Source organism: Ochotona princeps, chromosome 20 (assembly GCF_030435755.1).
Source record: "Ochotona princeps isolate mOchPri1 chromosome 20, mOchPri1.hap1, whole genome shotgun sequence".
Taxonomy (NCBI): domain Eukaryota; kingdom Metazoa; phylum Chordata; class Mammalia; order Lagomorpha; family Ochotonidae; genus Ochotona; species Ochotona princeps.
Genome location: NC_080851.1, coordinates 2,133,984 through 2,160,446, shown reverse-complemented (window position 1 = coordinate 2,160,446; position 26,463 = coordinate 2,133,984). Strand labels below are relative to the sequence as shown.

General features: G+C 50.3%; 1 protein-coding gene across 4 annotated transcripts in view; it reads right to left on the bottom strand.

Annotated features, from left to right (window-relative positions):
- The window catches only part of OLFML2B (olfactomedin like 2B), a 35,813-nt gene extending 10,081 nt beyond the window's left edge, over positions 1 to 25,732 (bottom strand). Inside the window, exons 1-7 of one of the 4 annotated variants that reach the window (XM_058678040.1) lie at positions 25,085 to 25,717; positions 22,508 to 22,771; positions 20,828 to 20,935; positions 9,173 to 9,346; positions 2,741 to 2,969; positions 1,076 to 1,213; positions 686 to 940 (exon numbers count right to left, since the gene is read on the bottom strand). In XM_058678040.1, coding sequence (XP_058534023.1) covers positions 686 to 940; positions 1,076 to 1,213; positions 2,741 to 2,969; positions 9,173 to 9,346; positions 20,828 to 20,935; positions 22,508 to 22,771; positions 25,085 to 25,258 — 1,342 coding nt within the window. In that variant the 5' untranslated portion in view covers positions 25,259 to 25,717. Of the gene's footprint in view, positions 1 to 685; positions 1,214 to 2,740; positions 2,970 to 9,172; positions 9,347 to 20,827; positions 20,936 to 22,507; positions 22,772 to 25,084 lie in introns of all 4 variants that reach the window. The other 3 variants (XM_058678041.1, XM_012928147.3, XM_004589117.4) reach the window with 3 other exon arrangements.
- Positions 25,733 to 26,463: the final 731 nt, after the last annotated feature.

The window sequence follows — 26,463 nt, the reverse complement described above, 5'->3', positions numbered from 1 at the left end:
CTACGATTCTAGAACTTTCCCCCAATAACAATCTGTTGTTATTTCATGACCTTGCAAGCTCACAGGAGCAAACTTAGCTGAGTTATCACCAGATACAGTAAAAAGTATCACAAAGCACTTGGCAAATGCTTGTAAAACTGACTGATGAAGGTGAGAACTCAGCTCCACTAAGTTCAATATCTATTTTAGTGAAAAGGTGGGATCAGGTGTTTGGCCTAATGGCTAAGCAGCTGGTTAAGGCACCTGTGTCCCACATGGGGTCTGACAGTCAGTTCCACTCCTGACCTCAGTGCCCTACTAACATAGATCCTGGTGGGTAGTGTTGATGGTTCAAGAGTCAGACCTCAACTGAGTTCTGGGCTTCTGGCTTTGGCCCCAGCCAGGTGTCCCTGCAGGCAGCCTTGGTTGAGTGGGGAGGGGGTGGTTTATGAACCAGCAGGCGGAAGTGCTCTGTTTTCTCACTTATTATTTAATTAAGAAGGTAAAGGCGTTCCCACTCTTGTTGTGGGTACACTTTGAATGTGTAAACCCTGGAAGGTAAAGGCAGTCATCACTCCGAAGTGTAATTCTACTCGCCTTTCTAGAGGATGAACCTGACCACCTGCGTCCTCCCTCCCCTTTCAGCCTATGTCTAGCTTCAGCAGAGGCTGTCCAGGAGACCTCAGCCAGGCCAAAATGAGCTCACCTATAACATTCCGGATGTCATCTTCTTCTTCAGGGCTCAGGGTGGGGCTGTCAGGCACGGTCCCACCAGCTTTGCCCGGCAAGTCTGTCCTGACGGTGGTGGGAGGAGCCGTTGCTGTGAATGTGGCTTCCTCTGGAGCATCCTCAGGAGCCAACGCTTGGAAAGCTGGAGCCATGGGTGGTGCAGTGGCTGCATGGGCCACGGTGGTGGCTGGTTCCTGCGTAGAAGGCTGAAGGCCCGTCTCCTGGAGAGGGTCTGGAAGGACCACAGAGGAGGTGTGGAATGTTGCAGAGAGCTGTTGAGCAGAGGCAGGGAGAGCAGGGCTGGGGAAGCTGGCAGGTGAGGGGGAGGCAGGGGGCTGTGCTGGGGAGGAAGGCGTGGCCCGGGTACTTGGGTCAGTGGTCCTGGTGGTTCCCTGAGAGGTGGCTGTGGGCTTCCGTGTGGCGCTAGTGGGCAGGTCTTTGTGTCTCAGGAGCTGATCTTCAATCAGCAAATCCACTCCATTTTCACCGCTGAACAGTTCATCATCTGTGAAGCAAACGCAAGGCAGAGGAACCACCATTAACTGGAAACAAGTGGCAACTGGTAGATACACAAGAGGTGCTCCTCTGTGCAGTGTGGTGACCTGACTCAGGGATGGAACCAGCTAGGATTTCAGAAGAAACATGTGGTGGGGGACACAGGGGAAAGGAACCTGTCCTTCCTACAGGGTCTTTCTGAATAGGCTGCAGCCCCTGCTCCGAGGTCTCAAAGCACAGTTGGGCTGTGGACACTGCTGGCTGGGGAGGAAGTCATCAATCCCTGGGTTAACAAGCATTCAGAGAATATGTATAATCATGAGACCTGTACTGATCCCAGACTTCACAGAGCTCCTACCTGCTGATGGAGACCTAAAATAGGCAGACTGTACATCTAAAGGTGCTACGGGGGAAAGGAGGAGTAGGGGAAGGTGAGTCCAGATGGTTGAGCAGCAAGTACTCAGCATGGGACTTCCAGAATGGTAACGATCAGCTACAGGTGCAGCTACAGGTGCAGTGAGAAGACTCTGGCAAAGCAGCAGCCGGGCAAGGGCTATGAGGCTGCAACATGCCCACTGAACTTCAGGAGCACAGCGGTGGCCAGTGTGGATGAGGCTGACAGTGTGAGTGTAACTGAAGGTGCAGCAACAGACAAAACAGAAGCCAGGTCGTGCATGGCTGGGGCTGGGTATGGACTTTGATGTTTATTCTGACAGAAATGGGAGAGAGACTACAGAGATGAGAGGTAAAAATTTCTTAGGAAGATACAGAGAGTTTTGGCAGAAAAAAAAAAACATAGTTACTCCATTTACTTTGTTTGCTCATTCAAAATACCATTCCAGAGCTGCAATGCAAGCCACAGGGATGAAGAAGCACTTGCAGTAGCTATGATCTCAAAGGGCTAGGGTCCAAAATATGTAAAGAATGCCCACAAATCAATAACGTGAAAACACAGCTAAAAATGGGCACAGCGGTCATGCCAGCTGTCGGGTGGAGAAAACCCAGACAGAGGAAAAGAAAAACAGGGAGATGCGACCGGAGGCTGCTGTGTTACAGGTGAGGTGGGAAGAAAGTCCTTTCAGCACAGTGGGGAGAAGACAGCAGGGACCTTTCACAATTCCCCCAAGGAAAACATAAAGGAGACAGAGGCAGAGGTAGGTGGTGCAGGGAACACGGGAAGAGGAGGTATTAAGGGAACCAGATGGGGACACCGAGGAACAGCACATCTGTTTCCTGCTGAGGAGTTAAGATGGACAGAGATCAAAAGAGAAGAAGGTGCTGGAAGCTCCGTCAGGAAGCACAGGGCCTCAGGAGCACCTGGGACAGGCAGGAGACGCACTGTATGCCTCTGTACATCGCTGCACCCAAACCTCGATCTCATCATCCTGCAGGCCCTTCAGGCTCAGCCATGCTCCATTCTGTCAGTCCAAAAAAGCTAACTGACCTGCCCAGGGAGACTCAGCAAGCTGCAAGGAAGACATGGCTGCACCTGGCCCACAGGGCATCTCCCTCCCCATCCTGCCTGGCCTCAACTCACGTGGCTCTTCAATGTCATTTTCATCATCAGGGACCTTGGCTTTGTAGTAGGTGATGCCCCGGATGACGGTGGGCTTGGAGGCTGGATGGCCCCTCAGGTGCACCTGCCGGTGCAAGGGCCGCTGTGGCGTCACCACTTCAGGCGGGGTCAGAGGGTTCGTCTGCAGGAGCTGGATGGAACTGATCTGCTGGGACACGGTTTCTTCCCGGAGGAAACGCTCTTCATACTGCTTGGGAGAGGAGACACAAGGGGAGGCCAGGGCAGCGCAATCAGGCAGGGATGATGCTGTAGCAATGACCACGCTATAACAACAGCTCTCCTTCAAAGCATGGCCCGTTAGCATGCTGAATATGTTCATAATCATTAATGATACACTCTTCTCATCAGTCCCAGAAACAATTCACATTTAAGATCAGGAAGCAGAGAAACTACACAAACTGCCCAAGGCCCAACAAAAGGCTATAAGGCAGGATGTGACCAGGTAGTGTGACTCCAGAATCAATGTCTCTAACCAACTGCCCAGAAAGTGGTTCTGCTCTCAGCTCTGGCCTAGCGATGCTGTGTCAATTAGATCTAGGGTAGGTTGTTTCCAGATATATCCATATGAGAGGAAGGGGGCATTGGCTGGGCCAGTAAAACCCTAACCCTAACCCACCTAACCCACCTAACCCTAACACTCATACTGGCCCAAACTCCCCAATCCTTTCCATATACCGTAACGCTAACCCTAGACCTAACTCTAACCCTAGCTCCTAGCCTCTAACCCTAACCCTAGCCCTAACCCTAATCCTATCCTTGTCCCCTAATTAACCCTAACCCCTAGTCCTAACCTTAACCCTAACCCGACCTCTAATCATAAACCTAATCTAAGACCTGACCTCTAATCCTAACTCCTAAATCTAACCCTTGCCCTAACCCTAATCTCTAATCCTAACTCTAACCCTAGCGTGTGGCACCTCAGCAAGAAGCATGAGTGTTGGTACAGCAATCAGACAAGCCTGCCTAAACCACAAATCACTCATCTTCCCCCAAACGCTCCATCACTGCATATAGAATAAAGCCCCAAGTCCTTGGCCTGGCCTTTCAAGCTCTTAGAAGCTGACCTTGAACCATGAGGCATCCTCTTCTCTTGTTGCCAGCCCCTCTGTACTCTAGTAACTTCACTGCTGCCTGCGCCCCTTGGTTCTCCTGAGCAAGTGGGTCTCTGTTCAGACTCTGTTTTCTGTCAGGAAAGCCATTATACCCCTCCTTCCCTGGACATACAGTGACTGATGGAAATCTGCCCATTCCTCAGGGCTCAGCTCAAAACTCAGGCCCCAAGCAAATTCTCATCCAGAATTCCTCCTTCCTCCCTAGGTTTTTCTTTTTCTTTGTGACAAGTGTGGGGAGCGGCTGACCCCACGTGTATGTTAGGTGGTCACAAGATGGTGGCTGGCCAAGGGCCAAGAGGCGGGATTTGTCTCGCCAGCAGGTAAACAGGATAGGCTAGTTCCCCCGCTGCGATTGCTGGCCTATCAGATAGCCCCGTGCACCAAGGGCAGAAGTGATTGGTGGAAGAACGATATAAAAGTAGCTGGTAAAAGCTGGATGGACGGACGAAGACGGACGAAGATGGGGGACAGGGCACGACTGGACGGATGGACAGTAGAAGACTGGGGGGCAACGCAGAGACTACTAGGGGGTGACAAGGAGACTGGCAAATGAAGCAGAGAGTACGGGAAGAAATGTGGGAAGAAGGGTGGCGGAAAACGGGAGGAAGGGTGGCAGAAGAAGCGGGTAGGAAAGCTTAGACAAATGGGGACAGAAGCAGCAGAGAAAAGATTTTTAAACACAGCCGTTTTTGCCAGTTTTCCCCCAGACCTCCAAGACTCGGTGTTTTTAGTGTTGCTGCTGCTGCTGGACGGCGGCGACAGACAAGGACTTCTCAACATCCCGACTCCTCGTCCCCTTTGTCCCTTAACTAATGGAGAGCTGTTTTTGTGAGAGAGGCTGTGGGACTGAAGTCTGGTCAGTGTGGTATGGGTAGAAGTCAGTGGGAGGAGCTTCTAGAAACATTCCTTAGCACGGCGAGGGGGAGGATGGCTTAACTGGGAAACATTTTTCACTCACTTCTTTATTGTTCTATGAAGAGGATGGCTGGAGCTGAGCAGCTGTGTTGTCAGCATGAGATTCTGAGGCCCTAAGTCACTGATGATTTCTTTGAGCTAATCAAACCAGCCCTGACCTATCTGCCTCCAAAGCTCCTTTATGTGTAAGAATAAAGGAACTCTCTACTGTAATTTAGGCCACCGGAGTTGGGTCACTTATTCAGTGCAGAACACAGTTCCGAATGGATACAAGCCCATGCTTCTATCACAACACCTTTCCTAGTCTGCTTTCATTGGCATCACTTAAGAGTGCTGGTGTGTCTGCAGACAATGGAAATCTGTCTTACTCAAGACTCCTGGATGAGTGCTCCCTAACTGGGAATCTGTTTTTTGAATCGTAATAAATCCCAAAGTGCTGTTTCTATTTGTGGCCAGCATTTGATCTCATTAAACCCAGTGATTTCCAGTGGGCAGTCCATGACCTTATGTCTGGGCATCATGCTGGCACAATAAAAATGCCACTGGGCATGAAGAAGGACTGTCCTGTCCTCCATAGAACTGCTGGCCCATTGGGTGACAAGAACCAAGGGGCTTGCTCTAACTTGTCACAGTGCCCAGTGAGGTCTCCTGCTCTTTTGTAGGTCTGTCCAGTCACGCTCCCTGCCCAGAATTATCAACCCCCATCTGTGAAAGCAAAGGACCTTGGGCACAGAGTCTGTGAGCTGACTGTGCTCCAAGTCAGGCCACCCGCAGGTGGGTCTAGCTCCAGATGAGCATTGTGGGAACCAGGCCCCTAAGCCATCCCAATACTCTTTTCTCAGGCCAGAAGCAAGTGGCTGAGCTCCCTCAAGTCCTGTTGGCCTAGGCCTTTGGTGAACTTCCTGCTGACAACAGAGCTGCATGGCAGAGCAAGTCCTTCTACTACCACTCCTTGTCTGCCATGGGGACCCTGTCACCATAGCCAACCTCCCTATTCTGTGCAGCAGGAGACAAGTCAGGGTCTTACTAGATCTTTCACATTGGCCCCAGAAAGCCCAGAATCCTCACTTTCAGCCACACCCCCAAAACTGTACTTGATTTTCCCATGACAAGAGGGTTTAGCTGTGAAGTATCACAGATAAGACAGTTCCTACACATGCGTGTCTCTCAACACACAGTGGTGACAGGCTCTGGAAGGCAGGTGACACTGTTCCACCAGCCTCTTTTGGCTGAGGCCAAAGATACCCAGAAGCAACAACAGGTCAGGCGTGCACAGCTGTGCCCTGGGCAGCGCCCACCCCTATGGGTGTTCCTCCCTCCATTCCGCATTCTTGACTGCAAGTGTAGGGGATATCTGGCTGTTGTTCGTGATGTTTCAGTGAGCACCTGTCACGGCCATATTCCTTTCACCTATTTTAGCTCTTAGAACAATGAGAAAAGGCAGCCATCCACGTTCGATAGATGAGGAAGCCAGGGTTTCCTTCAATCACCCAGCAATTGGTTGAAGGCCAACTAACTAAGCAGCTGGGAGAGCGTTAACTAAGTCACCCTATCAGTAATGAGGTCCAGGACTGCATGCTTCAGAGCCAGTGTCTTTCCGCTTACCCCATTGCACATACCCATGACCATGACACCAGTTCATCAGCTGTCCAAAAACTCGCCCTGGTGCCCAAGTCCTCAGTGCCATGGACTGACTGCTGCGCAGCAGGCTGGGGAGAACTGTCATTTCCCACTGGCAAGAACTGCTTGGTGGCTGACAAGAGGCCCCAGCCACAACCCTGGTCTCAGACGCTGAGAGGTATCTGATGATTGGCCTTGGTCTCCCTCTGCATTGCAGAATGAAGGCATCATTCCTTCGTGGCCAACCCCAAGAACTCTCTAATTCCAGGCTCTCAGGGAAGGGCAGGAACTCCAGTTTTTTGTCCTAGCCCAGGAGGATGGAGCAAGAGCATGGATAGCCTTTGCCAGAGAACATATAATTTCCTTGGATCCACTGGCGACAGGCTTCACCAGGCAGCAGCTGCACCCACTAAGCTTTGATTTCCTCTCTCTGTCAATCCAAGAGTCTTGTTGTATGACTTCAACCTCTGGCGGCCAATATGCCAACTCCCAACCAGTCCCTGGAGTCCCCTGCCAACCCTGTAGGCCAGGATCATCTTTGAGACAGGCTGCCAACAAATTACCAGTCACTATTCAAAAAAAAAAAGAAGAAGAAAAGAAAAAGAAAAAAGAAAAAACCCCCTGACACAATCCACAAGAACCCTGAAAATAAACAGCCAAACCCCTTCCCCTACCCGCCTCTCTTTCCACATGGGGTTTACTAATGAGACAAGAGATGGGAAGGGCGAGGCCCAGCCCACATGTGGCTCTGCTTCACCACTTCCCCTTCTGCCCAACCACCCTGGTCTGTGTGGATTTTGCTAACTTCAGCAGTGTGATGAATGGGAAGCCGAGGCTGAGGAAAGCATGCTGCTGAGCAAGGAGAAAAGGAGTTTGGTGTGTTTGATTTGGTTTGCTGTTTGCCCTCGGGAAATCTGAGCTGGGTTCCTGGACATACCACACAATGTGTCATCAAGACACCAGACGAACTCGCCAGCCTAGCCAAATGGGATACTGGGAACCAGCAAGGCAAGGAGTGCCTGGCTCCACCAGACAACTGGGCCAGCTGAGGAGAAGAAGATAAAAGACACAGGGCCACCGATGTGTTGAGCAGGTGCCTTCAGAGCCCCATGCAGTGCCAATGTCCCCTGACAGTTTGGTTTGTGAGCTCAGACCCAGTCACTGATGGGTGACCCACCATGTAGACTAAACACATGCTTGGTAGCCAGCATGTCTGGGGTCCCAACATGAGAATAGAAATCATTTTGGAAGGAAGATGATATTCCCAAAGAAAGCATCTAAGTAGTCATCATGGGAAAAGCTAGGAAATTACTGGCCTCCCTTATATTTATGTTATGGTTTGGAATTGTTTTTATTTCAAGTTGCAGATTGGGGAAGAGTTCAGGGCTTCATGCCCTGGCCTTGGCGTGCCTGTCACCCTGCTGTCAGATCATGTGTGTCCACGCTTTCCTGAGCCCACAGCTGGATAGCTCCTCCAGTCAGTGGCTCAGAGCCCTGCTCATCACCCAGTCTTGCTCTCCTGACGACCCAGGTAACAGTCCTGCGTGGCGATGCTCCTCACATTCTTCACACCACCACACACAAAGACACTAGTCCAGGGGCTCTAACTCTGCCAGGTCCTGCCCAAAACATCCATAATGATTGCCCAAGACTGAGGGGACCCCCCCCGAATAACATCCCTGGATCCTACTCCTGGACACCAACTTGGCTGCCATCCATCACTGACCCCACAGACCCTTGGCAACCTAATAAAGGAAGCCAGGCCTCTTTCTTAAGTGCTGCTGTCCCCTGCCTGCCCAGGGACTTTCCCCCACTACATTTTATATTTCACATAGACCTGCCCTGCTAACAGGACTCTTCTAATTCTGCCATCAGAATTTCCCAGGGTCCTCTTCTACTCTGGTGGGTCCTCTTTCCCAGAATGCCTATTTCCTGGATATCAATTTATGAGACAACTGAATAAATTAAATAGTAACACATTTAACCACTGGCACATAAACATAACTTCATGATTAGAATCAAAAGAACAGGCACCACACGGGGAGGCATTTCTAGGCAAGGCAATGCGTCATTAAGTCGTACTAGACTGTCCTATTTCACACACAGGAAACTGTGCACTGGAACACACCTGAGTGGGACGGGCCAGAGTCTTGAGATATTTGCCTGCATGGTGGAATGGAGCAAGGAGAGCAGGGGCAACGCAGGAGCTGTTTCATCATCTGCAACATGAGGGTTTGGCTCTCCACCCAGCCTGCGTTCCAAGGCTGTGGTGCCGATCGCATGTTGCAGTGATGAAATACGGTAGAAATTACAAAGTCCCTCATAAAAAAGGGGACCACATAATTCATCATTTCCAAACTGGAACATTTCTGCGAGTGAAATGAGCTGCTATTAATAACCATGTCAGGAGAGCAGCAGGAGACGCCGGATGGCTCCAGCAAAGCCAGCAGTCATGCCCTCCTTATAAATGTAAAAGCCACTCACAAAAGTGGGTTGGAAGGTCATGGGACACAGGAGACTCTGATTTGAGTCCTTACTGAACCTTTCTGGGATTCAGTGTGAAATCAGAGGGGATCAACCCCTGCACTTCCAACCCACACAAGAATCACACAGATGAGATGAAACCAGAATGGGAGATGTGCTGCATCCTGCAATGCTCCTTACAAATGAGAGACGCGGCTCTCCCATTTCGTAGGGGTAGGGGCTGTGATGACAGTCCCCCCCTCCCATGGCGACTGGGCTGTACCTCTGGGTTGGCGTAGGCCGCGGCTGCATCCCTCTGCAGGGCTGAGCGGATGTCTGGCATGCCCTCTCGAATGGCACTGGAGCAGTTCTTGCCTCGCTTATTCATCTCAGTTCGAATTTCTTCCACATCCTCTTTGATTTGCTCGTTCTCCTTGGTGAGGTTTTTAGAAACTTCCTGAGAAGAAACATTTAAAAACAGGATCTATTCACATGCTTTGTAGACAAACAGGATGAGCTGGCAGCCAGAGAATGGGGACACAGAAAACAGATTGAGAATTAGTCAGCAAGTGACCACAGTCCAACAGTGTGCCCAGCCATGGACTGGCGATGGGTGTCAGGCACCCCAGCAGCATTTCCAGGGTCATCCAGCTCTGAAAATACTGCCCAAACTGCCACGGACTTTCTGATAATAACATTGTCGTGCCCCTGGACCACCACAACGTTATGCTTTTTCTATTGTTTATGTTTAATCCTCCCTTACCTATGGAAGCAAAACATCACAAAATGTTCTGTTTCCTTACACCCCGTGCGTGGAAACCAGTACAAGAATTAGTGAAAGTAGGGTTTTCTGAGCAATTTTAGAAGATGTGGCCAAACAAGGCTAGTGAGTGGAGTTTTCTAATGAGCACCAACTCTTCCCCAGTACTTTGGCAGTATCATTTACATAGCAGAGTGCTAGGCTAGCTTCAAACTTTCCTATTTTCTCATAAAAGTGCTTTCCCTAAATGACCCCCACTTGGCAATCAGCCACATTACAGACCCGTAAAAGGCCTGGTCTTTCACACCAAAGGGCCAAAGTGACATGTCAGTCATCCAACACTGCGGGGTGCAAGTTAGTGGGAAAGAGGCAGCCATGTCAGAAACTTGCAATACCCTGGGGCACTTGTCCTAAGTTGTAGGGGTTAGGGATGACAATGGTGACCACCACAGTAGGTTCTATAAGTGCTACCTGTGAGGATCAGTGAACTCAGAGAGGGTTGGAGGAGTCAGAAGCAACCGCTGGCTCAATAGCATACCAGACTAATCCTCCACCCTGTGATGCTGGCATCCCATAAGGGCAACAGTTCTAGTGCCAACTGCTCCACTTCTCACCCAAATCTCTGCTTAGGGACTGGAAAAGCAGAAGAAAATGTCCCAAGGCCTTGGGACTCTGCACCTATGTGGGAAACCTGGAAGAATCTCCTGCCCCCTGGCTTCAGATCGGTTCAGCTCTGGCCATTGCGGCCATCTGAGGAGTGAACCAGTGGATAGAAGAATTTTATCTGTGTGTCTCTTTCTCTACAAATATACCATTCAAATAAAAGCAAATAACTCTTTAAAAAAGATATTTAAAAAGGAAACTTGGAGAAAGCAAATTTCAGATGGGATTTGATCCCACGAAAGCTGCAATCAGCCCAGTAACAGCCCTCCTCTTTCACGTCATCTGCAGTGTCCGACATGATGGCCTCCTTTGGATCTTGTTTACGTCAGTAGAGGAAGCAAACATGTAAAATTAAGGGTGTGTGTGCCTTTTGTCTGTCTTTAATAAACAAACATGGCAAGTGTAAAAGTTCAGACACTCCCAGGCACAGTCTTGCAGCCTGGTATGACGCTAATGTCCTCCAGGGCAGCATAGTGGCCCTGAGCCCGGGGGGATGAGTGCACATCAACATGGATCACAAGGTCCAGACACTGTGGCTCCAGGGGCTCCCACAGAGGCTGCTCAGAGGAGCCCAATAGGTGTGTGTTAAACTAAGCAGGTCCCAGAAGCATTGGCCATGCCATTCTTCTGGTATTTCACTGCATGCCAGACTTAGGGCCCTGGAAGGACTCAGTATGTTCCACAGGGCTCAGGCCAACTCAGCCTCTCTAAATTGCACAGAAGTAACTGTGAGAGCTAAGCCCACGAGAAAGCAGTTTCATTTTCAGTACTCCCAGCATGAGTCATCTGACTGATTTTGCTATCATTCCTGACCAAGATAATCCAGGAAGGTCAAGTGCAATGGCTAAGTGTAAGGATTCTAGAAGAAACTTTGTGTTCACACCTCAATGTTGTGCTGCTATTCTGTGATGTCTCCAGCATCTTAAAATGGGGATAATACTAGCACTTTTTCCATGGGTTGCAGGAGGCTTAAATGAGTGAAACTGCGCGGATTTGTTTGGAAATGACCATAGAATGTTACAGCTGGAAGAGATCCCAGAACTGAAGCCTAACCTTTCATTTCACAGAGAAACTGAGGCACACAGTAAAGATGTGATTTGCCCAAGATCACTAATAATAATAACAATAATAACAATAATAATAATGGGGGAGGGTTGGCTTTGTGGCATATCACATTAGGCTGTTGCCTGTGATACCAACATCGCAAATGGTTGCTAATTCATGCCCCATGCTGCTCCACTTCTGATCCAGCTCCCTGCAAATGTGCCTGAGAAAGTATAAAAGGTAGCACAAGTATTTGGACCCTCTACACACATGGGAGACCTGGATGAAGCTCCTGTTTCCTGGCTTTGGCCTGGCCCAGTCCTGGCTGTTGTGGTTCTTTGAGAAGCAAATCAGCAATTGAAAGGTCTCTCTGTTTCTCTCTGTAAATCTGCCTTTCAAAAAAAAAAACTTCAAAAAAATTTGGCCTGCTGCTCCCACTTCTTCAGTTCACATGGAGACCACAGACAGCCTAGGGGAGCGTGGGACGCAGTCAGCCCTCGCAGCACCAAGCACGGCAAAGCAGCCAGAGAACACCTGCAACTCGGTTTCAGGAGACAGGAGAAGCTGAGCACATGCAGACAAAGGTGTGACTCCCTCAGATCTAAACTGCTCAGGCACAGGTGGCCCAGAGACCAGCAGCACTAACATCCTGCAGGGACTTCTCAGAGATGCAGTCATGGGTACCCCCTACCCCTGTGGAAGCACTGCCTGAGTTTTAACATGACTCCCAGGTCTTCTGCACACCCGTGAAGGTCTGAGGACCATTGTCTTAAACTGGAGGACAGTGGGGGATAAAGGAACAGAAATGTGCTAGTGAGATGCTGTGTTACAGGGGTCAATGGACAAGGGAACGGATAAGGGAAATTCCCCATCCTTTTGGCTCAAGCATATCTGTAATCCCTAAGCACCTGCAGAGAGAAGCACCTGTGAACTCCCTCCTGTGGGGATCCCCCCTAAAGCAGGTCATACTGCTGAGCAGGGTCAGCGATCCAAGTGCTTCAGTCATTCGCTAATACATTCACGAGCTCAGTGCTGGCACCGGGCTGCCAAGGGTGAGTAAGACGGCTGAGGACCCCACCCCAGCAAACACCATCCTCCGTGGGGATGTGAAGCAAAGACTAGGCAGCAAACATGGCAACATCTGCTAGGAAACAGTGCCATGGGGAAATGAAGTCAGAGGGATGTGACATAGGCACTGACTCCTCGGTGTAGTGGATGCTGTCTCTCTAGGGAGAGGGTTGAGGCAGCCCACACCTGCTGTCCAGGAAGCCACGTAAGGCAATGGCACCATGGGGCATAGTGGATGGCATGGCCCAAGTGTCACCTGCTCCCTGGACACTTTGGGACAGTTTCCATCAGCCCAGCGTAAGACATGCTGTGAGTAAAGGCCCAGCCCCTCAGATGCTGCCCCTGTTCCGCCCTCCCCTCCCAGATCCTTGGGTCTCTAGGCCCTAGTGGGCTTCTCTCTAAGTCCTCCTCCTGCTTTCTGTGAGGGAGCCATTATTCCGGGTTTCCACAGAGGAGCATGGGAGTGGGTCTGGCTTGGAGAGTTTGGAGGAGCAATAGGTTTATTTGGCCCCAGGGAATGGCAAAGCCCACCAGCCGCCTGAATAAACAGCAGGCTGGTGGTGGCATCACCCCCTGGGCCTGCCGGGGGGGGGGGGTCAAGCCAGCTGGTGTCCCCCAGGCAGCAGCTGCAGCAGCTGCTGCCCCTCCCTGACACCCCTACTCAGCTGCTCCCAGCCTGAAGGGTGGCATTCTCGCCAAGGGCTCTGCTGTCCTTGCACCAAGGGCCTTTTGTCGGGTGCCTCCCAGGAGGTCGGAGGAAGCAGGGGGATGCTGCCCGCCCAGAGGGCTCTCTCAATCCTGCCCTGGAAGGTGGGTAAGCCCATGACCTCATGCCTCAGGCTCTTCCCCTCGGGGACAGCTGCAACCCTGACATTTATGATGTGTGCAGCTTTGCTCAGGGGCAGGCGGTGCTGGCAGTAGGGTGGATGAAATGGGGAGGGATCCTATCAGGCAGGAGCAAGTGCATCACCACACAACCCCTTGGCAAGATCCTGGTAGAGGAATGAAGGGGAGGGAGAAGGCACACAGAGAGGGGACTGTGTGGAAGGCCGGACACAACGAAGTCCCTAGGAACCTTTGTGAGGAGTCCCTGGGCTAAGTGGAGTCGATGGGTTGGGGTGCTCATTCAACCATGGCTATGCGCCAGAGGAGCAGGCGGTGGACACTGGGGGGTGTCTTCTGAAAACAAACCCTCAACACCAGATGGGGACAGGTGTTGGGTGCTGATGACAGACAGATGCATGGAAGCTAGACAGGGCCCCTGAGCCAGGGAGAAGGGGAGTGTGAGCGGAACTGGAGGTACTAAGTACGACTGGTTAGCACCCACGCTGAAGGAGCCACGCTGCAGGTGTAGGGGAGGCTGCTCCGTGGCTATGGACTACATCCTGACCTTGCCAGCTCCTGGACAAGAATGGGTATGGCAGGAGTGGAACTGGGCACCAGTTAGGCCAAACATGTAGGGAGCAGGATCAAAGATGAACCCAGAAAGGAGCTCTGTCAGTAGTCTAGGATCTTGCTTTCTGATGCCAGTCAGGGGTGTGCACAGCAGATGGGGAGGGAGGCAACACTCGAGCTCGAGTGTAAAACACCCACCACCTGGAACCATGTAAGGTATGTAATGAATTCGCTCTAGGTCCCAGCTGAAGAAAGAATGATGACGCCTGCCTCCTGATGTGAAGAGTGAAGGGGGGGCTGGCGTGGCTGGTGTCTGGCACTAAGTAGGACTGCAGATGTATCCGAGGGGCAAGGGGCTGGGTAGACTCGTAAGATTTCAGTGACAGATCTGCAGGTGCAAAAAGGATAGCAGAGCTAAGGTTTGGTGTGGCAGTCAGGAAGGAATCTAAGGCTGGGGTGTTGGTTGGCAGACAAGGACTGACTGTGGGTGGGCAAAACCTTGGCTCTAAGAGGGGCTGCCTGAGAGGCCGCCTGGCTGAATGTGCACAGGACCTTAAGGCACATGGCAAACCTAAGGGCAGAAGGCACATGGTTCCTGGTGGAGTGAAAGGAACAGGTGTGGGGCAAGCAGGCTCACAGTCTGTCCTGCCCATCTCTTTCCCTGAGCCCTCCTCGTCATCGCTGGGACCTGTGATCTGAGACTGCCACCCCCGCCGCAGCTGTCCCTTAGCCCCAGGAAAACAGCTGGAGCTCCTGATGGCAGGACAGGCAGGCCTCTGCCCAATCCCTCCAGTCACAGCTGATGAGGACAGATAGGCAGGCCTGGGCTCAAGAAATCACCAGCTGCCAATTAAATCCCTTACTGAACCAAACAGCTGTTAGGGAGCTCTTGTACATCATGGACTGGGTGAGGAACCAGAGAGGACTCGTGCCCGGGGCACCTTCAAACCACCCAGACACCAAGAGGGAAGTCAGAAGTGAAGAGCAAGAAACCCAGGCCTCGGGGGAAGACTCTATATTAGGGGTGGGCTACCCATGCTGAGAACAGAGCCACATGTCCTGGCAGCTACACACTGCTCTAGCTTAGCAGTTGAGGGATAATTCTCGCATGTTGAGCTCCTTTAGCTAAGAAGAAAACTTTACATTCCACAGTGGCAAATTAGATTGGAGGTATACATAGCCTCAAGAGAGGAAATATATTGGCTAGAACTCAGATGAAGATGGAAATTGAATTACATAACATTAGAGCTGAAATGTATCTCGGAAACATTATCTTCGACCCACCGCCTTTCCCCAGAGGACAGCCATACATTCAGTCCCTCCACGCCTGCACTCCAAGAAGAGTGACTGAGGGCAAAGCCCTACACACAGGCCAGTTCCCTCAGTCGGTAGTGAGTCCCTGATGGCAGTGCAAAGCAGGAGGAAATCGGGGGCTTGGAGAGAGGTCCCCCCCAGTGCCCAGCCAGACCTGCACTGATGAAGACTGCATTTTCCTATAAGTTGGTGAAAAGATAAATCCCCCAGAGCCAGGGAAGCTCCTTTGATCTTGCCTCCCAGCCAGAAACCTTCAGAGCTTTAGGTTTGGGAGAGAAGCCCTCAGCCTATTCTAGGGAGTGGACCAGTGAAGAGTCTGATAAACCCATCATGGACTTTCAATCATCTTTGCAAGCAACCTCATCAGAAGCACAGGTTCAGGTTTGGCTGACACCCGAAGTCCCCCAGCGCACATCAGTGCTCACAGCCAGGGTTTGCAAACCCCAGGGGGTAGAAAGACTCACATACACAGGAGAAGAGGCGAGGCCTCAGGCACAGAAATCACAGGCTGCACCCACACACATACAAAGGCATATGAGCCCCAGCATTAGCACAGCCAGAACTTGCAAACAGGTGTCCTGCAGCTACGTGAGGCTGGGGCGTTTCCTCACGAACATTTGCCACTTTTATGAGAATGATTTAATCCAGCTAAAGTCTCGATGGTAGAGGAGATTACTTTAATGACCTGTCCTTGTGTCTTTTTCTCTACTCTAGTAGTAAACTGGCTCCTGGCAGAACTACGTGGTTTCAGATGGTGTACTCCAGGCCTCTAGTCCTGCTGCCTTCAGTCTCGTGGTCAGGCTTGAGCAACCAGCCAGGCTCTCTGAGTCTCTAAGGGTTCCCAGAGTTCTAGGGCAATCTTTTCTGGAACCAAATCAGTGCCACACCCAACAGTGTATGCAATAAACAGGCTTTGCCTTTGCCACATGGCAACTGTAGGTTTTCCTTTAAATTCTCTGGTTCCTATGCTTTGTGCCTACCAATCTCCCCCACTTTCCCCAACTCCCGAACACATCACATTTCCTTAATCCTCTTCCCCTCCTTGGCATTTGTAGGTGAGGGTCAGCCTGGCTCTGTCATAGGGAATGCTCTGGGCACGCTCACCATGAATTCTCGCTGGATCAGTTCTAAAATAGAACTGGCCTCACCCAAGCGCAGGGAATTAAGATTCTGGAACCTGGTGAAATGGCCCCATGAAGACATGCTTTTCAAACTGAAATAAATCTGCAAATGCAGCAATATCAAGTGTTGGGCAGCATGTGTATAGAGCCTTCATATCCTGCTGGAGGGAGTGTAGACTTGTACTTGTTGGGGAAACCATTTGGCAATAACCTCTGAAGTCGGAGACAAGTAGAACGACTGACCACACACAGTTCCTGCACAAAGATGTTTGTATACAGGACACTGAAAGGGTCATTAAGAGTCAGGAAACTGGAAGCAACCCACACGTCCATCACCAGCAGAATATACAGACACTCGTAGACTGTGGCATATTCATCTAATAGGGTACTTCACAGCAGTAAAAATGGATAAACCACAAGGCATGAAAACAATATAGGCAGTTATAAAACACATACAATTGAGTCAAAGACAACCAATACACAAACATATGCAGACACAGATTCTGTAGGATTGCATAAGATTCAAAACCCAGTGAAACTATCATAGAGACACATGTTTAGATGATGAAACTGTAAAGAAAAGCAAGAAAGACAGTTAACAGGAAAGGCAGGATGAGGTCCCACTCAGTGAGTGGGCATGAGTAGAAGGAGCCTGTGGGTGGCTCTTGGCATGGAAACATCATCTCATTTCTCGAACCGGGCGGTGGTACACAGACATCTGTTAGTCTGTGCATGCACAGTTCTGTACACACTTATCTGTCTACCGGTGTGATATTTATTTATTCTTATTGGAAAGGCAGATTTACAAAGAGGAGAGACTGGTGCTCTTATGGGATGCTGGCACTTGCAGGCAGAGAATTAGCCATTATTCTGGCACCTTTATTTCTCACAATTTAAGACAAAAATGACTTAATCAAAATTAATGCACCCGGCAAAGCTCCCTGAGCTGACTTACCAAGGGGTGAGGCTCTGTCGTTCAGATTTGCTTTCTCTTTCCTTCCTTCCTGTTTAATCTGCAAATGAAGTTTCCATTTCTAGCTCCTCCTATAGACCCATAGATGCATGTGTGTGCATTTGATCACATTGCCAAGCATGGATCTCACTCTGGGCAAATTGCCCCTCCAATCTAATCCCCTCTGTCCCGACTGACCTCCAGAAAACTACCCTGGGGACTCAGGAATTTCCAAAGACCAGGGGCAGAATTTGACTTCCATTCCTCCTGTAGAGTCAGGGTAGAAAGGGAGTGTTTTTCCCATTTACCCAACATTCTGTCTTTTCAATTACTGCAGACTCCAGACAGTCAGCAGGCACGAGCCAGGAGACGACCTCAAGCAGAGATGCAGGGCTCCACTCCATGGGTCCAGAAGCCCAGACCCATCCCAAGACTCTACTGCCACCCCACAGCACTCCATTGCCTTGGAATGTCCAGGTTGTGGAAACCTTCCTCCAAGTGGAACCATCTCAAACTCAAATTTAATCCCATCTAATGGGACAGATGGAACATAGCCAGACTTCTGCATTGAAATCCCCTTGGAAGAACCATTGTTTGTAAGTTCTGGTTAGGAAAAACTGATGCTCACTGCCAGATGATGATGATTCGAAGAAAGTTATGGGTTTGATTAGAAAGAGTCTTGGACCCAGAATCAGGAGGCCGAACTCCAGTCCTACCTCCTTAGCTCTATAATCTTAGACAACTTCTGCAATTTCCTTGGGTCTCACATACCATCCAGATCACAAGAAGAAATGGGTTAAATGCACATGGAATGATTTTTTTTAAATATATAAAATGTTACACAAACATTAAAAGATTACTTTTGGTATGGTCCATTGTTTACTATTAGCATACCATTTTTGAAACAGGGCTATCTCAATGATGCAACTAAAATATTATTTTTTTGAGCAAAAACCCAGTCGTGCTATTCTGTAGAAGATAACCTCCTGCTTGGTAGTAGTACACAGGTCTGGCTTTTGAATACAGCCCTCAACTCCTCTGGCGTTCTCAGGGGTCAGGTGCTTGAACTTGGCCTTCCAAGTGCTGTGCTCTCCCTTCACAGCTATCTTTCCAAGGCAGTGTCTCCCAGATGGATAGAAAACCACAGGTTGCCAAGGTCAGGTGGAAGCAGAAGTGGCTGTCAGCCTTGTTTCTGTAAAAATGCAATCGTTTTCTTAAAAGGACATTGCACATTGACATGATTCTGGGGCCTTGAGAAACAGGCCTTTTCCAATACTGGACTTGCATTCCCTTTCAGCCTATTGAGAAGGATCTGAGTGTGATTTCAAGTGAGAGGGAGAGTCCTAAGCCTGCATGAAATCCAGTAAGAGCATGTTCATGTGGCCCATTCCCATCCTCATCACCCAGCTGTCAAGGTTAGCAATGAAAAGACTCAAGATGCCTGGTGACCTAGTTCTCCTAGGGACTCCCTCGGGGAAAGCAGCAAGACACTGAGCAGGCACCTGGTCCTACTGGCCACCCAACCCATCTCGCAAGCTCAGTGTGTGGGACTCTCCCCATCCGACTCCATCAGTGAAGGTGGACTGTGGACTCAGCAGCCCTCCCAGAACAAAGGGCGACAGTCAGAGGAGCCTCATCCTGGACGGGGCCAACGTGCATGGAGAAAGCACTCGTGCCCAACTTCTGCAGAGGAATGACTGTACCGAAACCAATCCTGGCATTTACAGCATTTTGTCATCTTTGTCCCACCACTCTTGGCAAAACAAAATGGGAAAGTTTGGCCCATTTCTCTTTAAGAATAATCTAAGGGCCTTATTTAATTTAACCATTTCCAGTGATTTTCATTGTGACTAATGTACCTTACCCCCTCAGAAGTCACACGAAGGAGGCAGAGTACCATTCTGCTTCATCCAAACAGTTAAGATACGGGTGCCTGGCAATAGTAGACTAGTGTTTCATCCCATCCTGACTCCAGACCTCGTGTCCCTTTCTGCCATGCACAAGGCAGCTGTATTGCTTCCCATCTTCTACTCACTAATAACTCCTTAGGGAACCAGAGCTCCTCCATGACAAACCTCAAAAGTGCACCTTTTTCACAAGAAATCACGGTATGTTTACAATTACTGTGTTATAAAGTGTACCAGTTATAGTAACACTCCAAAAATGAAAGAAACTGACTTCAGCTTGAGACAGCACCCTCTTTTGGAGTATTATTCCAGCAACTGGATGCCACTCAGCAAAACACACCCATCGAGCTTCTCACCAATGAAGCTAAATGGTGGACCTTGTTTCTGGTAACTAAATAGTCTATTATTTACATAAAAAGTATATGTCAGTGTTACTGTCTATCTGTAATAGACGTTACTCTCACATCCTATCACATACTACTAATTGAAAATCATATGCCAGTTGCTCTAGGCTGTGTTGTCCTTTGTCTATTAAAATTCTACTACTAGGGCCTGGTGTGATGGCCTAGTGGTTCATGTCCCAGTTGTTTCACTTCCTATCCAGCTCCCTGCTTGTGGCCTTGGAAAACAGGAGAGGATGGCCCAGGGCCTTGGGACGCCCACGTGGGAGACCCAAAAGAGTCTCCTGACTCCTGGTTTCAGATTGACTCAGCTCCAGCCATTGCAGCTACTTGGGGTGTGAGCCAGAAGACAGAAGATCTTTCTGTCTGTATCTCCTTCTATGAGTATATCTACTTTTCCAATAAAAATATAAAAAAATAGATAAATCTTTAAAATTCTACCACTAAACAACTACTTACAGGCCCATGTAGTGAAGTTACTTATCAGTCATCATTCTTGCTTCTTTTTCTATAAAATGGATAAGCTCGACACACACACACACACACACACACACACACACAGGTGTACATGAGAATAATTAAAGAAAAACAAAATCAGTGTACGAAATCACCAATCATACATCCAGAACCAATCTGACTCCATATTAAAACTAGGAATAAGATATGTATTTCACCTTTGTATTTCATTTAGATCTGAGCTCCCTGAAAATCAAGATGAAAACAGAAACACACTGACATGTGTTCTTATAGATAAAAATAGTATTTACAGTTTTGTTCCACCGATTCTCTTTGCCATCAGCAATTTGGCATGATTTTGGATGAACGTTTTGCACATGTTTCTTTTCCAAAGGACAGAATGGGTTAAAGTCTAGTCAGAGCACATACTTTCTGAGAAAATACTGTAGGTAGCTTGATTCACTTTGGGACCTGAGAAAGAGAAGGCTACCAAAATCTTAATTTTTGGGCCTGGCACTGTGGCCTAGCGGCTAAAGTCCTCACCTTGAACGCCCCGGGATCCCATATGGGTGCCGGTTCTAATCCCGGCAGCTCCACTTCCCATCCAGCTCCCTGCTTGTGGCCTGGGAAAGCAGTCGAGGACAGCCCAATGCATTGGGACCCTTTACCCGAGTGGGAAACCCGGAAGAGGTTCCAGGTTCCTGGCTTTGGATCGGCACAGCACCGGCCCATTGCGGCTCACTTGGTGAGTGAATCATTGAACGGAAGATCTTCCTCTCTGTCTCTCCTCTTCTCTGTATATCTGACTTTGTAATAAAATAAATAAATCTTAAAAAAATAATCTTAATCTTTCCTACCTCCTCTAGTTTATCCACTCGCCCCACCAGCTTGGTGGTCACCGAATGTAGCTTCAGTAGATCCAGGCCATACAAAGCACCTTCCAGCATGTCTATGATTGTGGAGACCTAGGAAGCAAAGGAGAGGGGTTAGTCCAGGACTCAGGAGACACTTCCTATCATATTTCCATGTGGGAAGCTCAACAGGGAGGCCACTAGCCAAAAATTGAGAGATGGCCCTCTGAAATATATAGGCAATAACATACAGGTAAACACAATGGCTTATGTGCATTGCACTTGGGATAAGCAAATGGGATAATCCTGTAAGAACAAGTGAGCCTGAGGTCTACTCATTCTCACAAATACCATGCTCTTCTTTTATGATTTACATCATTTGCACACACATGTCTTTCTACTAGGCTGTGTGCTGCTTGAAAGTTGTGTCTATTTTTGTCATCTATCCTTGTTTTATAATAACTGGTCCATAACAGGTAATCTATAAATACCCAACTAAGCAGCTAGAAACATCATCACTTTAAGGACATACTTCTGAAATACACAATGTCTTTGTCTATGCGATCTCCTGGTATTGCAGCTTCCAGATGAAGAATTCCATGAAGGAAGCACTTAAGGTTTAGGAAAAGCCCATCCAAAACAGACACCTGAGTTTGGGGTAAGGTCCACGGAAGGACTGCAGGCTACATGCTCTGCAATGATACTCTGATTCTTAACAGACAATTTCCCTGATACTGTTCCAGAAGCTTGCAGAACCCAGAGCTATAATGGGTGACAATGACAGATTTACAGTACTGAGTCATGTAGCCAGATCCTGGAAAACTCCTTGTACTGGTAACTACTACTCTGCTTAAAAGACTCTCAGTGACTACCAGTCATGAGTGGGTACAGAAGCCAAGCACAAAAGTAGTGCTTTACATGGTCACACAATTTGTGGTCATGCCCAAGTGACTGTCAGCTATTGTTCATAATGGTGAGCTTATTGCTTCTCATAGTCTTATGAGGCAAATTTTATGCAAAGCGATAGAAGTCAGATAGGTTCAATAACTTGAGCAGGAGTATGCAGCTGTGATGTTACTCCATCTGACTTTCAAACAGAGCTCATTCCGCTACTCCACACCACCAGCGAAGGGCTATGTGAAGTGTTGCCCAGCAGGTTAGTGACAGAGCCTGAGGAAGCCCAGCCTGGATGCCAAGGACACAAGATTCACTCCTCTGCCATCTACCGCCTCTTCATCATGCATGCTGGCCTGGCAGTAAATCGTGGCAGTAATTTTCCTGCAGAACACAAGGTTCTTTTGGCCAGCTGGGCCTGGCAGCTGCTCTCCCTCTCCAGAAGGAGAAACCAGTGCACTTTGCTGTCAGCATCTTCCTCCAGGCCCAGAGCTGAAAATGACTAGACTGTCAAAATGATCTTCTTACATAGATCCACATAGGAGAACCTCAGGGACCAGGAGCTCATCTCTAAAGACCTTACAATCCCCTGCAATGGCTCTGCCCAGACTCATGGGTTTCTTCTTTTTTTTTTTTTTTTTTTTTTTTTATTAATTACATTGCATTATGTGACACAGTCCTATACGCACTGGGATTCCCCCCACCCCTCCCCAAATCTCCCCCCCCCATGGTGGACTCATGGGTTTCTAAGGGGACCTCTAACCCATGGCGCTGTCCCACATGTGCGCCTACCTTCAAGTCCCGGCTGTCCGCCTCCCGCAGCTTCTGGAGCCGGAAGTCGCCCTCACAGGGATTGAGGGCAGAAGGGGGCGCAACACAAGCACACTTGCAGGACGGGCCAGAGGTGATGGTTTCCACTGTGTAGAAGTCTTCCTTCCTGGAGGCCCCCGTGTTGATCCTCTGGCAGGCATCCCGGCCCAGCGGTCTCACCACGCACTTGCACTGACAGTTGGAGCCCTCGGACACAGCCTTGACCTTGTCATAGTCCCCCAGCAACTGGACGTGGAGAGCAAGGGAGGGGTGTACAAACACAGGCATGGAGCAGATTCTTCAAGGAGGTTCCCCCTCTGCTTTGTGCCACACCCTGCACTGTCAGAGATCTCGGACAAGCCTGGTGCACGGAGCTACTAGGTCATTGCCACACAATCTGCTGACTCTGCCTTCCCCTTGAAGGCACTCAGAGTTCAGCTCTCCTCGTTTGTCTTGGAAAGCTGTGCATCTCTCAGGGGGCCTTAGCCTTTCAACATCAAAAGGAAAAAACAGACAAACCCATCGTTCTCCCAATAGTCTCTGCCTTCAGCTAGAATTCAGGCTTAGATGCAAAAAAAAAAAAAAAAAAAGAACAGAAAAGGAGGGATGGGAAGGTTAGCATTCAAACTTGAAGGCTACTGGCTTCTCTCCTCATTCATTCATTTAATATCTGAGTAGCTCCCAGAGACTGTGGGGGCCACGGTGAGAAGTAGAATGATAGGCCAGACAGCTTACTCCAAGAAGCCTGTAGTGCGGGAGACCTATAGTTACAGAGAGTGGGGCATGAGAAGTGTCCTGAAAGTGCAGTGGAAGCCAAGAGTGGCTCCAATGTGGAATCAGGGAAGACTTCTTGGAGGAAGTGGCATTGGACCTGGGACTTGACAACTGGATTAGATTTGAAGACAAGGAGTTGAGAGAAAACAGATCTAGAGAATAACAAGGTTTTAACACAGTGTCAAGCGCATTTGCCTCCTAGAACAGCTCCTGAACTCAAATCCCAGGCCAGACCCAGGAGAGCAACCAGGGAGTGCTTGCTGCTTCTACAAGGCTAAGCATTTCCTTCGGAGTGCTTGCCCTCACCTGTCTTCCCGGTCAGGAAAACCTCAGTCAGCAGGCTTGCTAAGTGCAGGCTGGGGAAAAGGGCCTCCCTCAGCTAGGGCATCTCTGTCCAACAAGCCCCGCATCCCTAAAAGCCACAGCTCCACTCCTAAGGCAGGCAGAAATATTCCCTTCCTCTGACCAACGATCCCGGCAGGCAGGCAGGCACGGAGCCTGTTTGAGTGGAAATGTTCTTTGGGATGCTGGGACCCGGTGGGAGGAGGGGGGAAATGGGTGGCTGTAATGCTTTCCTCGCAAAGGTTGGGTTTCTTCTAACACTAATATTTGCTTTTGAGCTGTTGTCAAACACAGAACGGAGCAGTGGAAGAAGGAGGTGGAGTTGAGGGTGACTTCAGCGGCTGGTCTTTATGAGCTGATAGTAAATCGTGCCTGTCCCACTCGTAGACACTCTGCCGAGATTCTTCCATCACCTGGCTCCCCACACCCTGCGTGCATGCCTTCCTCTCAGGCGGCCCCAGTGGCAGGAAAATTTTTGTTGATGGCTCCCTTGGTATCAGGGATCCTTAAGTCTTTTTGATCTAGGGGTCAGGGTGAATTTTTGGGTGGCTAGAGGAAATGGAGGAACATGGTCTTTAGAGGGAAGCTAGTGGATGGGGTTTGAGTGGCTCTGTCTACAGGAAGGAGGCAGGCTCAGTGCAGGGAGCTGAGTGGAGGTGCAGGCAGCTGTCTCAGGAGCCCTGCTCCGCTGCCCTCCACACCTCTCCCCACCTCTGTAAAAATAAGCACTGTGGCCGAAACTGCGCCTGCCGTCCTGAGAGCTCCACTGCAGGCTATCAGGAGGTCCGGCCAGCGTTCTCTAATTCCATGGTTCTCATTTTCTAGAGAATGGTCCTGGGGTGTCTGGAGGCTTGAGCCAGAGGAAGCAAGCACGGCAGAGTCATGTCTCTTACCGTCATCTCACTGAGCCCCCATGAGCCATCCCACAGACTTGCATGGAACTCCACCCCCCAATACACCAGTATGTGGTCAGTCCCTCTGTTTTGGGGTCACCCCTCTGCAGGCATCACCTAGGTTGCCGCTCCGTCTTAAATGCACACCTCACCCTAGCCATACATCTCTCTCCATAAGCGATGCCATCTACCACCTCCTGTTGGATATGCCGACTGTTTGCCACAGCCCAGTTCCCACAAACAGCCACAGACATGCTTTTCACAGCTCTTACATCAAACTCAAGAATGATACTGGAGTCCCACGGAGCCTTTCCTTGTGCTCTCTGGTCTCTGGATTTGGTAACCTTGAAAGATTCTGTGATTTTTTTTTTTCTTTTGAGGACCCATGTCTTTCCATTTAAGAAAATATCCTGAGACGTGAACATCAAATGCCCTCGCCCTTGGTAACAGAGGGGACCCAGCCGCCCCCACAAACACGTCGAGTTATGACTATCCCTGGGCCCCTGCCACCACTTAGACAGGAAGGTGTGGGGCTCCACCAGCATCCTACCTGGGACAAAACGTTCTCCTGGTTGTCCGCCTCGTTCTGCAGAGTCTCATCCTCCGTGGGAGCCACTGTCTGCACATCTGGGGGCTCGCTTGTCCCTGCGGGAGGAGTGGTGGACCCCCAACCCCGAGCCACAAGCAGAGCGAAACTGAGAAGGAGCAGCCCAGGCTTGGCCATGCCTGTGGCGACCAGAGAGGGCTTTGGCTCCTTCAAAGAACGACTCAATGACTCCGGGGAGCAAAGGTCTTTGCCAAGGACCGAGGCGACAGGGTCTCCCTAGCTGGACCCCGAGTGTCTGCTCAGAGCGTCTTTTAAAGCTGGGTGCGGCTGAGCCGGGTGGAAGGGTGCGCCCCAGCGACCCGGGGCATCTCTTTCCCTAGGCGAGCAGTCCTGGACTGTGCAACTCCAGGACAGAGGCAGGGCGCGCGAGAGGAGGTGACGGGGGAAGGTGGAGCCGTAGATCTCAGGTGAAAGGCAGACGACCAGGCAGACGCTGGAGCGCGCCCAGGCGGGCGGCGGGGAGCCTCGGGGCGCACCAGGACCAGGCACCCGGTCGGAGAAGCGCAGCGCGAGGTGGACGGCGGCGGGGCAAGAGGCAAGGGCGACCGGGCTCGGGCGCCGCGGAGCGTTCGCGAGGAGGGAGGGCGGAGTCTCTATTGTGCCGGGGCCGCAGCGGTGCAGCCAGTGACGGCGCGGAGGAGGAGGAGGAGGACCGCGAGGCGCCCGGGCTCGGGCGGAGGGGCGCGCGGCCGACCCCGCCCCCGCTCCCTCGGGCGGCCACCGGCGCTGCCCGCGGGGAAAGGAGCCGGGGCGCTGCTCTTGTTTCATCGAAGCCCCCGCGACGAGCCGACGGAGGTGCCCGGATCCGGGTCGCTCGCCCCTCTTCTCGCCAAGGGGAGCGAGTGTCCCTTAGAGTGCGATGCGGGCGCTGAGCCCTGGGGCTGCAGCTCCTAGGCTATTGCCCTGTTTTGCACCTGGGGCGGGAGAAAAGGAACGTTTTTTGCTTTTCTGACTTGGCTCTGACTTCATCTCCGGCAGCTTTGAACTTAGCGCCGTTGATGGTTAGTGCGTTTGCCGCTGTTTCAGGACCCGGTAATTCTTTACCCGGAGGATAACTCGAACTCTGTGCTGCCGTGTGTCGATTTACGTAAATGTTAGAAAGTAAGGGGAGTACCGGAAAAACCTCCGATATCGTTTTGCACGTCCCCGAGGGAGAGCGCTCCTGCCCGGGAATTCAAAAGGTTCCCAAGGGAACTCCTCTTACCGTCTTCGTAGTTTGGGACAAGTGTCCTCCCCCACCCCGTTTCTGCTCCCACGTGACCTCTCAGAGGGCATCCAGCTTACAACAGTGGGCAGTTGTGCTACGATGGCTCTTGGTGGTG